This window comes from Lytechinus variegatus, chromosome 3, assembly GCF_018143015.1.
Source record: "Lytechinus variegatus isolate NC3 chromosome 3, Lvar_3.0, whole genome shotgun sequence".
Taxonomy (NCBI): Eukaryota; Metazoa; Echinodermata; class Echinoidea; order Temnopleuroida; family Toxopneustidae; genus Lytechinus; species Lytechinus variegatus.
Genome location: NC_054742.1, coordinates 43,042,512 through 43,058,181, shown reverse-complemented (window position 1 = coordinate 43,058,181; position 15,670 = coordinate 43,042,512). Strand labels below are relative to the sequence as shown.

General features: G+C 36.0%; 1 protein-coding gene across 1 annotated transcript; it reads left to right on the top strand.

Annotated features, from left to right (window-relative positions):
- The first annotated feature begins 2,674 nt into the window (after window positions 1–2,674).
- On the top strand, window positions 2,675–14,302 carry LOC121412212 (retinol dehydrogenase 8-like). The gene is made up of 6 exons (XM_041605121.1): window positions 2,675–2,913; window positions 8,197–8,483; window positions 9,540–9,719; window positions 10,348–10,441; window positions 12,848–13,112; window positions 13,409–14,302. Exons 2-6 carry the CDS (start codon window positions 8,210–8,212, stop codon window positions 13,526–13,528), a joined length of 933 nt encoding a protein of 310 aa, XP_041461055.1. The 5' UTR covers window positions 2,675–2,913; window positions 8,197–8,209; the 3' UTR covers window positions 13,529–14,302.
- Window positions 14,303–15,670: the final 1,368 nt, after the last annotated feature.

Here is a 15,670-nt window from a genome sequence, read left to right as displayed (position 1 = left end):
CTTAGAATGCTCCTCTTCAGATCTGAATATCAACAATTTTCAGCTCGCGCTTCGCGCTTGCATTATTTTATCAGTGAGATACATATCCGTTTAATGGCACAGTCCTTAAAATGTCTCTGTTAGGTCAGTATACCTGGCAATTGAACGCGCTTAATTCGCGCGCCCACTAATCGACTCAAAATGTTGGCTTCCCCCCCCCCCATTCCGTGACCACGGTACGCCACTGGAGGTACGCATCATATTCATAATCAATAAAAGTGCATTTTGGTTAATATATGATAATAAAATTTAGCTAACGTTTCAAGCTTGTTATATTTTGTTAATGAGATATGTCCTGGATATATATCCTATTCACGATTATAAAATCATACAGTATCACTTTTGAACTCTTTCCAACTGGCTTGATTTGTTTTGCAAATGAGATAACATTATAGCATAATTAGAGCTTTACATTAATTATTTATATCATTCATCTTTTTAGTTAAGCCCAGCTAATGGCCGTCAAATACGGAGAGGGGGGCTTTGAGGCTCAAACCCTTTCTTCCCAAACCGTATAGAAAAACCACCTCGCGCTTCGCGCTGGCATTAGTGAGATACGCCCCCTGATCTTTGTTATAAAAACGTGTTTAAATGTTCACTTTTCAGGTCAAAATATCGAATAATTTCGTGCTCGCATTATTATTGATAAGTAAACTCTTCTTAGGCATATGATAGGGCTCATACACGCATTTTGTTAATTATTACAAAAAAGGGCTAAAGTAGGCCTACGTGTTCTGTTTTTATAGGTCGAAATCCACGACACCTATTGGGGAGGAACACAGTCAACAAGGTCCACCCCCACGAGCTGCAAATTTATGAGTTGCGCTTTACGTTTTCCGGACGTCTTCAAGCACCGCAAAATGTGAAACGCATTCATTTTTTTACGTTTGGCCAGACCCCTGATTTATGAAATTCGTCTTTTTCCGTATGTTTTAAGCATTTTTTTAAATTTCTTCCGTTTATTTTACGATTTGCGTTGTTTTTAACGAAGTGCGGCCCTACACACCTCCCCCTTGAGTGATTGAATATTGAACATTATAGAAAGAGGCCCGCCGGGGGGCGCGTTTCCGTTTTACACCCTGGCGAAGGCATTTTCCGGAAAAGAAGCCAAAAAGCGACTAGTGAAGAGTCTACACACGTCGCTGGTTGCATGCAGCGTGCGACACAGGCGAGTCCACCACCGCATGCAATGAATTTGCACAGTAACTGATCAGAGCACAGAGTTCCTCGGCACTTCATGTACAGAGAGAGCTGCAGTCAGGAGTGAAATCCGAACATGATAGTTTTTTTTCTAAAAATAAATTATTAACTAAATGAATAGAATGACAGACAAAATCAAAATAAACAGATACTTATAATGGAAAGACAAATTGAAGTTTGATGGATTGATACACTTATAGCTGCCGAAAGATAGATATAGAAGACTGATAAATAGATAGAGACAAGATAGACAGACAGCTAGATAGATAGAAATAGAGAGGGAGAGAGAGAGATGGATAGAGAGAAAGAGGGAGAGATGGATGGATAGATAAACAGAGAGAGGGGGAGAGACAGAGAGGTCGGTATAGAGGGAGGGGGGGAGAAAGAGAGAGAGAAGGATAGAGGGAGAGAGAGAGAGAGAGATGTTGTAGATAGAAATATGGACAGACAAAGAGAGAGAGAGAAAAAAGACAGACAGATGCTAGAGAAGGAGAGAGATAGAGAATTTGAGAGACAGATAGATAGATGTTAGATAGAGAGAAAGACAACGAGAGAGACAGAGAAGATAGACAAATTAACAGATAGATAGATACATAGATAGATAGATATATAGATAGAGAGAAATAGAGAAAGACAGACAGATGGATAGATAGAGATAGATAGATAAGAGATAGATAGATGTTAGATAGATAAAGAGGGAGAGAGAGAGAATATTAACAATTTAACAGATAGATAAGTTAAAAAAATAGATAGAGAGAATAAGAGAAAGACAGACAGATGGATAGATAGATAGATAGATAGAGAGAGAGAGATATATATTAAATAGATAATTAAAGAATGAGAGAGACAGAGAAGATTATTAACAAATTAACGGATAGATAGATACTCTAGTTAAAAAATAGATAAATAGAGAATTTGAGAGATAGATTGATGTCAGATAGATCAAGAATGAGAGAGAAGAGCGACAAATTAAGATATAGATACTGTAGTTACATCATAGGTAGGTAGAGAGAGAGAGAAATAGAGAAAGACGGACAGATTGATGGATAGATAGAGAGAGATAGAGAATTTGAGATAGATAGATGTTAGATAAAGAATGAGAGAGACAGAGAAGATTATGAGATAGATACTGCAGTTACATAGATAGATAGACATGATAGAGATAGAATTTGAGAGATAGATTTATAGACAGATAGAGAGACAGACAGACATCAGCAAATCGGCAAGGCAAATGATGAAGGCAAACATTCGTATTGAACCTGGAAAGTATAAGCTCAGCTCCATTGCAAGTACGGTATGTTCTGCGGATAACTTCGGTGCGGACTTTGGATCGCGCGCCCAGCTGATAATGTAAACAAACGTAGACGTAGACTCTTCACTAGTCGCTTTTTGGCTACTTTTCCGGAAAATGCCTTCGCCAGGGTGTAAAACGGAAACGCGCCGCCGGGGTCGAGTGCGGCCCTGGATCGCAGGAAAGTAGTAATTAAATTCTGAATTCACTTATGTATTGTTAATCAAAGAACTACGAGGAGATCATTGCCGGAGATATTTCGATCGAAGTCTGTTTTTCATAACATCATTCTTCTCTGCATATTTAGATATAGATATATAGACGGTCGTTTCTGCAACCAACATTTTCTATTCCATACCAGTCTATATACAGCTCTCTGCACAGTAAGTACACTGTATGTATGCACGATCGCTGTGTAAACAAGCATTTTAATCTGTTGATGCTAATGTCTGAATTCATTATTTGACATATAACAAACTCAGCAACGCGTGACTATCTGCCATTTCAAACGGTTAAAAAAGCACAATTTGAATGATGATTCCAGTGAAAATTAATGTTTTTGTTTGGGGTTAAAAAGGAGGCTTGCGCCAAAATGGCATAAAATCATAAATATGATGATCGGTCTTCTTGCCAATCAGCAGAACCTTTTCATTATCTGTGCCATAGTTTTCGAATTATGCAGTCAAAATTCATTTTCATATTTACATGCTTGAATTGTTCTGTTGTTGTATCTTTTTAATATGTTCTGTTTTAGCTTTGAATATTCCTTCTTTAAAGGACAAGTCCACCCCAACAAAAACTTGATTTGAATAAAAAGAGAAAAATTCAACAAGCATAACACTGAAAATTTCATCAAAATCGGATGTAAAATAAGAAAGTTATGACATTTTAAAGTTTCGCTTCATTTCACAAAACAGTTATAATTATGCACATCTCGGTCGGTATGCAAATGAGGGAACTGATGACATCACTCATTCACTATTTCTTTTGTATTTTATTATATGAAATATTTTTATTTTCTCGTCATTGTCATGTGAAATGAAGTTTCATTCCCCCTGAATATGTGGAATTCCATTATTTTAACATTTTGTGCTTCAGGCAAAGAGGTCCTAATCATCAAATTCGTAAAAATTGAAATATTGTATAATTCAAACAATAAAAAACAAAAGAAATAGTGAGTGAGTGACATCATCGACTCTCTCATTTGGATGTAACTGGCTCGTTCATATGAATATTTTGTTAAAAATAAGCGAAACTTTGAAATGTCATAAATTTCTTATTTTACATCCGATTTTGATGAAATCTTCAGCATTGTGCTTGTCTGATTTTTCTCTATTGATTCAAATCAACATTTATCTGAGGTGGACTTGACCTTTAAGCAATTTTTTTCTTTTTTCAACCGAAGTATGGGAGAGCGTGTATTTGTTTTCAGCTACTATTAAAGGTTATGGTGCATTTGAACAGTGGCATACAGATGGGTGGGGGCTCGGGGGTGCCCCCCCCCCATTAAAAAAAATAATGACCGAGAAAAAAAAGTGGAAAGGAAATGAAAGAAAAGATAGAAAGGGAAATATGATACTATTTTCTGAAAATTATGTCAAAATCTATCACAAAATATGATATTTTAATAAAAAGTGGAAATTCTTGCTTGCTCGCTTCGCTCGCTCACAACTTCTTAATACATTTTACCAGATCTGTAATATCTAGCTCCTTCAAAATTGACTCAATACACCATTGCCATTTAAAGATATGAATCCTTTTCCATTTGTCCTGTCAAGTATAATTAAACCTGGTCAAGGAATCAATAACCCCTCGAAAAATGAATCCATGCCTTTGAAATGTACCATAACATATTTCGTTTCACATAATAAAAAGATTCAAATTATTACAACTTCTCTCAATTAATAGTGCAAATCTTCTTGCTTGGGTTGTCAAAAAGTCTTTCTTTCTTACTTATGAAGGCAGGGAAATTCAAAGGTTAAGAAAAAGTTTGAATTAAAAAAAATATTCAAGTTAATGAATAAATTTGTAAATAAAAATTCAACAGCTTAATTTGAAAATTTTGGCAAATATATTGAAAAAGTTTAGAGGAAGTCTGCTGATCAGCAAAAAGTCTGAACATCAAATTTCTCATTTCTTCCATTTTGGCTCAAGCCTCTTTTTGAACCCCCGACAAAAACGTCCCGTGTTCGCTCAAGCATGAACAATTTTTTTTAATGGCATATCAAAAATAAGATTTCAGATCATCTAGTAACATCAAAATATCGATATCATAATTTGAAACAAATTTAGACTTTTCAAAACTGTCCCGTTTTTTATACGCACTGTAGAACATGATTAGAATAACGAACGCTAATCACAATAATAACGATAACAATCGCAATCATTATTACAATGATGATTCATGATTCACGTGTGAAAAGGCCCTTAATCAGGCTTCGCTAACAGGGGCATTGATGGCCCTACTATATGATATTTTTTATCACTGCAAAAACTGTTGATTTACAACGAGCCTGGAATCTATGTCCACACCAGAGAGGTATTGAAACAACACTAGTTTGGAATCAAACCGATGCTGTTTTAATAATTGATGTTGTATTAAAACCTATCTGGTGTTAGACCAAAACCAAACTGGTATTGTTTAACACCTTTCTGCATGCTGTGGCCTTATATAGAGTCCGGGTTGGTGGTAAATCACAACTGCAGATTTTGCAGTGAAGAAGTAAGTAAATAAGAAGAGGAAAAAACAGACGAATTATTTATAGAGATCTGTGTCATGTAAATAGAAAACATTATTCAATGATAGACAAAATGACGTCACTTTGTGCTCGCCTCCTCCTTAATGTCACATATGCCACCACACATGATCTAGGTAAGTTTTTTGCTCATATTGTGATAATTATCGTTTTAGAAGAAGAGATATAGTAAACATTATCGGAGTATGAGCTCGACTTTGAACATAAACAATCGTTACATAACGCTGTCAGCTATCGTAAGATTTCAATTGTTCCTATTTTCAACAGATTCTCGCAACAGGGCTATCTTTGTCTACACTATAAAACCAATTTACTATGAAGGGCATAGAATTTCTTTAAAACTGAGGGGAAAATATTAAGTATCTTGAAATTCCAACGAATAGAATCAATTGATTTTTAAAAGAGTTTGATTGATTTTTTTTTTGCTTTAGAGTGCGTAGACCTATAGCAATTAACTTTTAGGGGTTAAGAAAACAAATTTGCCTGTTATAAATAACTTTTTAAAAGCCAGAAATTTGAAATTATCTGACGTGTTTAGGGGAGAATACAATGATTGAAAAAAATGAATTTCAAAATGCAATAAATGTCAAATAGTAGACCCAGTGGCGTAGCTAAGATTTTTTTCTCGGAAGGGGCACTGGGGGATCCTTGCTTTTTCTAGGGGGGGGGCACCGGCCATTTTTCCGACTTTCGCCAATAGGGGACGGGGCCCGAAATTATCTTCACCTATATTTTCCCCGATCAGTCACTTCTTAGTTTTATTCTTATAAAACAACATAAACATGAAAAAATCTCATAAGCCTTATGAAAAGCGCGAGCGATTTTTTTTTTACTTTCATGTATTTTTTCCTGAAAATTTAATATTCTGGGCAATGTTATGTGTGATCCTGAACAAGATTCGTATGAAACTAGATGGTTACTGCGAACGCCAATATATGTCAATAATGCGAGCGCGAAGCGCGAGCAAATTTTTTTGACATTCCCACCTAAAAAATGGTCATTGATGCGAGCGCAAAGCGCGAGAGGAAGAAAATTGAGATTTTAGACCTTAAAGCAGGACACTCTATTCATATTTTGTAAATCATAAATAGGATATAGTCAATTGGGTATCATTAATAATGCGATCGTGAAGCGTGAGCAGACAATTATTGATATTCTGATGTGAAACTGGATAATTCAAGTACATTTTAAATAAAGAACATGCAGGATATCGCGCATGTTTTAGATTTAGACCTAGAATCTGGGCATTCTGAATACATTTGTTTAATGGAACATTATGGAATACACGTATACAATATGAACTTGGCAAATCAAACAATGTGACCACACAGCGTGAGCTTAAAATGCTGATATGTAGATCATAAACGGACATTTTACAGACCATTTGTCCGAGCTAAAATATGTTTTGTATATCAACTTCAAAACTTGCTCCATATCAGCCTATTGGGCAAGATATGAATCTCATCGAACAGGCAATTCTGGCGCGAAGCGCAAGCAAAAATTTTATATAGTAACATGAAAGATTTGTTTTTAAATTGCAAGTCTTCCCCTCACATTATTTCATTCACTCGTCTTCCTCCTCTTATTTTCCTCTTCTTTTTTTCTGTCTTTCTTCTTCTTTTCCTTTTTACTTTTCTTCTTTCTCCATTTTTCTTTCTTTTTTTTTTTGCTCTGCCAATTTTTACTGGGGGGCACACCAAATCTCAGGGGGGCACGTGCCCCCCAGCCCCCCCCCCCCGTAGCTACGCCACTGAGTAGGCTAATGCTTTATATCAAATATCAACATCCAGAAGGAGTTATTGCATCTCAGTATATCCCTTATGAAAAAAAATACATTCGTACCATGCAGGGCCCCCTTAACATTAATCAAACACGGTTTCAAAACAACCTCCATTTGAACCTTTCATTTTTGTTTGTGGTCGTAGATACGTTTACTTGAACTTGATAAAGAGAGAGAGGGAGAAACGAAAACAAGTATGCCTACATTACTACATTAGAAAATAATATCATATGTTACTATTTTGTTTTGCTCTTCTTCTTTACTTGGTTTATGATATTTTTGGGGTGCCCTTCCAAACCCATATACCTTATCAATATTTCAGTGTGTATGTTCCTGTGTGTATACAATATGTAAATGTATGTACATAATTATGTGAGTGTGCCATTTGGGTATACCCACCTATTTTTTCATTATATTAAGAGCTAGCGAAGCGAGCAAGATTTAAAAAATCTACAACTCTTACAATATTTTATCGTATATTAATGCATAAATATGATCATGATGATGTTTATGATAATAATACTTGTTAATGAGAAACTAGGTTTTGATCACAATTTACCAGCTTGAAACCGGAGTGAGGCATGCCCACATACGTAAAGTTGGGGATACATTCCTTACCACCCACCCCCCCCCCTTCCCGCTGTCTACGCCCCTAGTCGAGCAAAATATTTTTTTCAACACCCCACTTTTATCAAATATACACGAATTGAACGTTGTCAATTAAATATAGACAAATATTGAACGCCGTTTAATAATAATGAACGCAAAATTGTCACAAGAAGAATTCTCGCTCTTTGAAATAAAAGATCTCTTTATTATCACCATGATCACATGGATTGTAAAGGATAATAAATGCAACTCTTTGATGAGCAAGGGAATTTTAATGTAAGATGGCGTAATTTCCTTCAGCAAGAGACTGATCCACAATGTGCTGCACTCAACCCAGGTGAGGTAAATGGGTACCGGTAGGAAGTAATTCCTTAAAAAGCTGTGTGCGCTATGAACGCCTAGCTTAGCCGGGTAATATAGGAGCGCCTTGAGCACCTAACAAGGTGGATATGTGCGCAATATAAATATCCTATATTATTATTATACGATAAAATCAACTCTTTTTTGTTTCTTTTCGACAGCTCATACAGGTGGATGAGAAAGATGCCAGAGATTGTTTTTATCAGCGGATGTTCATCGGGCATTGGGTTATCCACGGCCCAACTCCTTGCCCATGACCCACAGAAACGCTTTTTGGTGTATGCCACTACCTTGAAGCCATTAGAACAAGAAGAGCAGTTCAGGTTGCAGATAGGAGACGCCCTCAACGATACACTGTTTCCGCTACAAATGGATATCACCAAGGAAGCTATGATAGTTGACGCGATTGGCACGGTGATGAAGGATCATGGACGAATAGATATAATAAGTACGTGACAGAATATTTGCGAGCTATCAAAGGAGTAGATTTATCTAAATATCTTAAACATCGCGGAGATGTCGGCGATGTGTATCATGGCGACAACTATTAATCAATAATAAAAACTAAGTGTGTAGACGTCACCACAGAGATTAACAAGTTGAGAATTGTGAAAGTCCTTATTTTTCAACAACTCACTTATGAAAACGAAAAAAAAATGAAATGTCAGAGGGTCTATATGACCTAAAAAAAAATGTTTACCAATTGGAATTTAAATCAAATACTACTTTTTTATATTGATGATTAACTACTTATCGTAATAAAAATAGTAATTCGTGTCATTTTGTCAGGTTCATTATTCATTTATTTATTTATTTATTTATTTTTATCGTTACTATCATTTTTTTTGGGGGGTGGGTTGCTAATAAGAACCTACTCTCGACATTAGTTTACTATAGCCGGGGGGCACTTCTATTGACGAGTGGATACCATGCGTGACCATGGGGTTTCGAAAAGCACCCTAAACAAGTATTTTCCATGTTCTGAAAATGCCCCCCCCCCCTTAACATTAATTGGCGTGTGAAACCCTTAACAAGTATTGGAAACAAAACGGTACCTTTGAACATATTCTCTGAATTTACCCCCTAAACAAGTGCGATGTCTTAACATGGATTAACATCACCTTAATTAATCACATCGTTCCCCGGGGTCCATTACATACATTCCATTTTTTAACGTATAATGATAATAACAATCATGAAGAAAGAAAAAAATATATATATTTATTTGAAATCATGTCAGCAAGCACGGGCCATAAATTACTATATTTTATGTGATTTTCGAATATGCTTTTATGCTTTAAGGAACTAGTTGTGATTAATTATGTTAAAAAAAAGAAGAAGAATACTGGTAGTAGTAGTAGTAGCAGTAGTAGTAGTAGCAGTAGTATATAGTAGTAGTATAGTAGTAGCAGTAGTAGTAGTAGTAGTAGTAGTAGTAGTAGTAGTAGTAGTAGTATTGTTGTTGTTGCTGTCATCATTAATATATAGTTTTACTTGTCCCTAGTCAATATTGCAGGAGTCAATCAATATAACGTTACGGAGGCGATCAGTTTTGACGTCATGAAGAAAGTTTTTGATATCAACTTCTTCGGTATGGTACGAGTGGCACAGGAAGTAATTCCTGTGATGAAGCGTCAAAGGTCAGGTCGAATCATCAACATGGGAAGCATCCACGGATTGGGAGGTAAGACGTCAGAGGTCAAAATATGCAAAACATGTAAATCTATATACTGCTCTATTTTTTCATTCGTTGATATGAACAGATGAAACAAGACACTTCAATATTTTTTTAGAATTAGGAATATGATCTTTCGAAACAGAGCTTCATATTTTCATCATCGAGCATCAGTTTGGGGCGGCGAAATTATAATTGACCGATGGAACAAGATTGACTTCATTTTTTTTATTCAATAAAATATATGGATATTATAGGTCTTTACAAAAACATATTATTTCACTTCAATAATGATAAACGGTTCGCCGTTCCAAGAATCTGCCCATGGAATCATGAATAGTGCTCCAATTCCTATTCCTAGATGATATCTCAATTTCCTACCAAAGGAAGCCGAATACAGTGTTTCTGTTTGTGTTTCTTTTCGTTTTTTAACCAGACATATTTAATATTTAAAAAAAACATCAGAGGACGTTTTGATGATTCTCTTTGTATGTGATTTATTATTTATTAAATAAATATCATTTTCAGAGTTTAAAGATATTCTTTTTCCCAACTGGAAGGACTCATACCGTATCAAAATTGATTAATCAGAAATATAACAGTTATATTTCTTCATTTTTGTGTGTGTCATTGACAGCTTTTCCTTACTTTGGTCTTTATGGTGCAACTAAACAAGCCATTGTGGGATTTAGTCAGGAGATAGCTATAATTGGAAGGTTCTTCAATATCAGGTAAAAATATGTAAATAATTCATGCACTTTTTCGTCTCACCTGCGAAGCAAAGTGAGACTATAGGCGCCGCTTTTCCGACGGCGGCGGCGGCGGTGGCGGCGGCGGCGGCGACGGCGGCGGCGACGGCGGCGGCGGCGGCGGCGTCAACATCAAATCTTAACCTGAGGTTAAGTTTTTTGAAATGATGTCATAACTTAGAAAGTATATGGACCTAGTTAATAAAACTTGGCCATAAGGTTAATCAAGTATTACTGAACATCCTATTAGAGTTTCATGTCACATGACCAAGGTCAAAGGTCATTTAGGGTCAATGAACTTAGACCATGTTGGAGGAATCAGCATCGAAATCTTAACCTGAGGTTAAGTTTTTGAAATGTCATCATAACTTAGAAAATATATGGACCTAGTTCATGAAACTTGGACATAAGGTTAATCAAGTATCACTGAACATCCTGCATGAGTTTCACGTCACATGACCAAGGTCAAAGGTCATTTAGGGTCAATGAACTTTGGCCGAATTGGGGATATCTGTTGAATTCCCATCATAACTTTGAAAGTTTATGGATCTGATTCATGAAACTTGGACATAATAGTAATCAAGCATCACTGAAAATTTTGTGCAAGTTTCAGGTCTCATGATTAAGGTCAAAGGTCATTTAGGGTCAATAAACTTTGGCCGAATCAGGGGTATCTGTTGAATTACCATCATAACTTTGAAAGTTTATTGGTCTAGTTCATTAAACTTGGACATTAGAGTAATCAAGTATCACTGAACATCCTGTGCGCGTTTCAGGTCACATGACCAAGGTCAAAGGTCAATGAACTTTGGCCGAATTGGGTGTATCTGTTGAATTACCATCATAACTTTGAAAGTTTATGGATCTGATTCATGAAACTTGTACATAAGAGTAATCAAGTATCACTGAACATCCTGTTCGAGTTTCAGGTCACATGATCAAGGTCAAAGGTCATGTAAGGTCAATGAACTTTGGCCATGTTGGGTTTTTTGTTGAATAACCATCATATCTCTGTAAGTTTATTGGTCTAGTTCATAAAAAGTGGACATAAGAGTAACCATGTATCATTGAACATCTTGTGCGAGTTAGAGTAGTATTCAAAGTCAGCACTGCTGCTATATTGAACCGCGTGATGCAGGTGAGACGGCCAGAGGCATTCCACTTGTTCATCTATAAAATAACAAATTTAGATTTAGGTACATTATGAAAAATGTTACCAGTCCAATCTGAACAAAATTAATCGAAAGGGGTGCAAAATCAATAAATATTATTCTTTGAAATGCCATTTGGGACACCCCATTTTGTAATTTTTTTTTTCTTATCTGGCAGTGGGTCTTCAGTATGTTCTAGTTGCAAAACATGGCATCTCAAATTACAAATTTCAACATTTGGTTACGAAGATTACCACATGGCAACACTAACCCTTTTATCAAGCTATTACCACCGTCATTTTAAGATACTTGTTCAGCGCACCAGATGAGATACATTGTAAGAAAAAAGAAAGGGAAGCCTAGGAACATAGGAGGCAAGAATATATAAATTGTTAGAAAAAAAGTAAGTGAGCGATTGCCAAATTCAAAATGTTCTTCATTTTGAAACAATATTTCCACCTTTTTAGCATATGATATAGGGTGGGGTCTAGAGGCCCCCAAACAAAAAAAAATGACGAAAAATGTATTTTCACGAAATAACTTTGTTATATTTTCATCATCATGATTCGATTTGAAGGGTTTACCTCAGAGTTACCCAGTCATTTCTCTTTTGAACTTATTTTCTTAGAAGAGACCAATTTACATCAAATCTCGTTAAAGTAAAATTGAACAGCTTCATCTCGGGTTCATGCAATTAGTTAGAATCTGATCATATACAGTCTTATAATACCCACGTGAAAGTAAAACAAAATCACACTGAATAGAGAATAAAGAATGCACCCTGTCATTCCTGTCTTGGAACAAAAAACAAATAGTCATTATAATTCACACTTTATTCATTATTTCAGTTTTCAAACTGTATACTGCAGGTTTTGAAAGTGGGGGGTGACCATGCAAAAAAGTTTTGTACACGGTTTTTAGAAAAAAAAGTGGGGGGGGCTTCAGCCCCCATCGCCCCAGTCCCCCCGCTTCCCCGGCCCCTGTACTGTGTACCGTCTTCATTGAGTCTGAACATGCCCCCAATATGCGATCGGTCACCTCGGACGAAAGACCACTTTCGCCTGTAAGCCTATAAGACTCAAGTTTTTATTTAGCAAATTGTATCTTTTCGAGATCGTTCACTTCACTCTTTCGCATATTTTTCCTAAAGTCATGAAACATATATGTATTTCTGTTCAGTATAAACTATATTCCCTCGTCATGATATGAGTAATTTTCAGTCTTATTCTGTTTACAGTGTAAGCGTTATTGAACCTGGTGGGGTTGACACGGCCATTATGGAGAACATGATCGCCCAGGGGCTAGGAGGACACGCCGAAATACAAAGAAATAAGAATACAAGTGACATCGACCTCACACTGTCAAAGTGCTTCGAAAACGTTGACATCTACCACCCCGATCTTCTCAGTTTACCTAAATGCCAAAAACCTTCAGATATTGCACAACTCATCCTCAAAGTTGCAACGGAAGACAAACCTCACTTCCGTTACCAGACGTCGGAGGTAAGACTTAATAGTTTGAAAAACAACAACAACAAATGCAAGATCTTGCAACACTGATTGTTGAATAAATAGGGGGAAATGTGTATACACTGATAATCGTACAGACATTGACTAACTACTAGCACTAACTGTTAAAAAATTTTCCTTTGGGGTGTATTCACAGAATATGAATATTATTCAAAATATCTTATTTGCTCTATAAAGTGTCCAGCTTCAATGCATATTAATTTCCATATAATTTTTCAAAATGCCATTATTATTTTAAATATCGAATCCCTTTTCCTTTCTTGTACCAGGCCTGTCAAGCTTACGCAGCGAGGTTCTATAAGGATGTGACGGGCGATTCGCATATTGATTACCAGGTCGCCGAACTTGAGTCATTTAGGACGAAACTTGCAGAAAAGGAAGCAAAATGACTCATTTTCCAAGGTCAATCGAGCAATAATCCTGGGCAATCCCCTTAACTTTTCTTCGTATTTTCTTTTTACATATTATGTTGTCAAACCGTCCGTGAAATAACGACTCGGGAGATAAGCAATAACTATGTTGTTCTTTTTAACTTTTACAAAATGGTTGTTAGATGGCTTGCTATGGAGAAAAGAAATAAGTACTAGTAAGATCTGCTGAAAAACTGTGTGGAAACAAGAAAATTGTATACACGTAATATAATGTTCATGCAAACTCATGTAGTCACAACTCTGTCCACATATTAAGATGACGTCATAGAAGTCTTGTCGGTGAATAACACAATGAATACAGGCCTACTTTCGATGTTTTCTAATTGGAAAGTTTCTTAAAGAAATAATCAGATGGTAAGTTGTGTATGCATGAAAATGGATGTTTCATAAAGCTGTTCGTAAGTTAAGAACGATTTTAAGAACGACTGAACCTTTCTTACGCACTGGATTATCACAAATTAACTATGGTGAATATAATTTACGGATTTTACCACAAGAAAGGATCACCAGTCGTTCTTAAAGTCACCCTTAACTTACGAACAGCTTTATGAAAAGGCTTAATATCTGTAGCTTAAAATCTTATAATTTATCAATTCAATTTTGGTTTCCAGAATAGGGTATTTAAGGCCGGTCTCGTGAAGAAGACTGATTTACATTCCGAGATGACCTTACGTATATAGCTATCCCAATTTTTGCAAAGAAATTTCTAGTGTATATTTGTATGCCATGATATCTATATCGAAGAAAGCGCTAAAAATATCATTTGTATTATCATTCATAATTATTTTTCTCATTACTATCATCATTTTCAATAGAAGTAGAAGTGGTAGTAGTAATAATAGTAGTAGTAGTAGTAGTCAAAGCAGTAGTAGTAGTAGCAGTAGTAGTAGTAGTAGTAGTAGTAGTAGTAGTAGTAGTAGTAGTAGTAGTAGTAGTAGTAGTCAGTAGCGGACCGTGACCCGGAGGAGACAAAGCATGGGGGGCACTGCATTGTTTGTGAACAATGCCGTGACCCCCCCAATGCTTTGTCTCCTCGGGGTCACGGTCCGCCACTGGTAGTAGTAGTAGTAGAAGTAGTAGTAGTAGTAGTAGTAGTAGTAGTAGTAGTAGTAGTAGTAGTAGTAGTAGTAGTAGTAGTAGTAGTAGTAGTAGTAGTAGTAGTAGTAGTAGTAGTAGTAGTAGTAGTATTAGTAGTAGTATAGTGGTAGTAGTAGTAGTAGTAGTAGTAGTAGTAGTAGTAGTAGTAGTAGTAGTAGTAGTATAGTATTGATAATAATGATATTCTTTTTATTGTTATTATCATTATAATTATCATTATCATTTTACTACTATTATGATTATTATCATTTAGCAATTATGTTACGTATAAAACGTATTCTCTACTACTATCCTATCTTATCGCTTTCAAATCGGGAATGATTCGAGTCCTATGTTTATAAACTTCGAAATAAAATTAATGATTGATTATGTCTTTCTCACGGTCATTTGTGTATGTGTGTGTGTGTGTTCATTGTTGTCGTCTCTAATTATTGAAGTGGGCCTATATGAAGTGACAACATTCTAATATAGCATAGTTTCCAACTCTAGAGCTTTTTATACATGAAATCATTGACCACCCACCGGCTTTCAATTTTCCTTTCTGTTTCTGTTCATGTTTGTGGTAACTCCCGTAGGAACTCGGCAGGACAGCATTAAACGCCAAGCTGGTGTATAACCAATTACCTATGAAACATTTTACGTCTAGGTTAATCAGTCATAGTGACTGACGTTATAGACTACAGATATTACTCTCGGGCCTTTTTTAACTCACAACCTTGCGATTATGAGTCCAATGCTCTAACCACTGGACCACACGACCCGTGACTTTCAATATAAAAATTACACCTTTTTCAAATAGAAGTCTTTCGATGTTCCCGAAAATGGGCGCTATGATAAATGTAACCGAGTCATGGACACTTTCTTATCGGGCATGAAAGGCCTGTAAATTTCAATTCCCAGTCATCAAACAAAAAAAATGTCTCGCTCTTATTAAAAAAACATCTTTAAGGCCCATATCTTTTTTATTGCTTGACGTATACTATTTACAGAGGCTTACAAAAT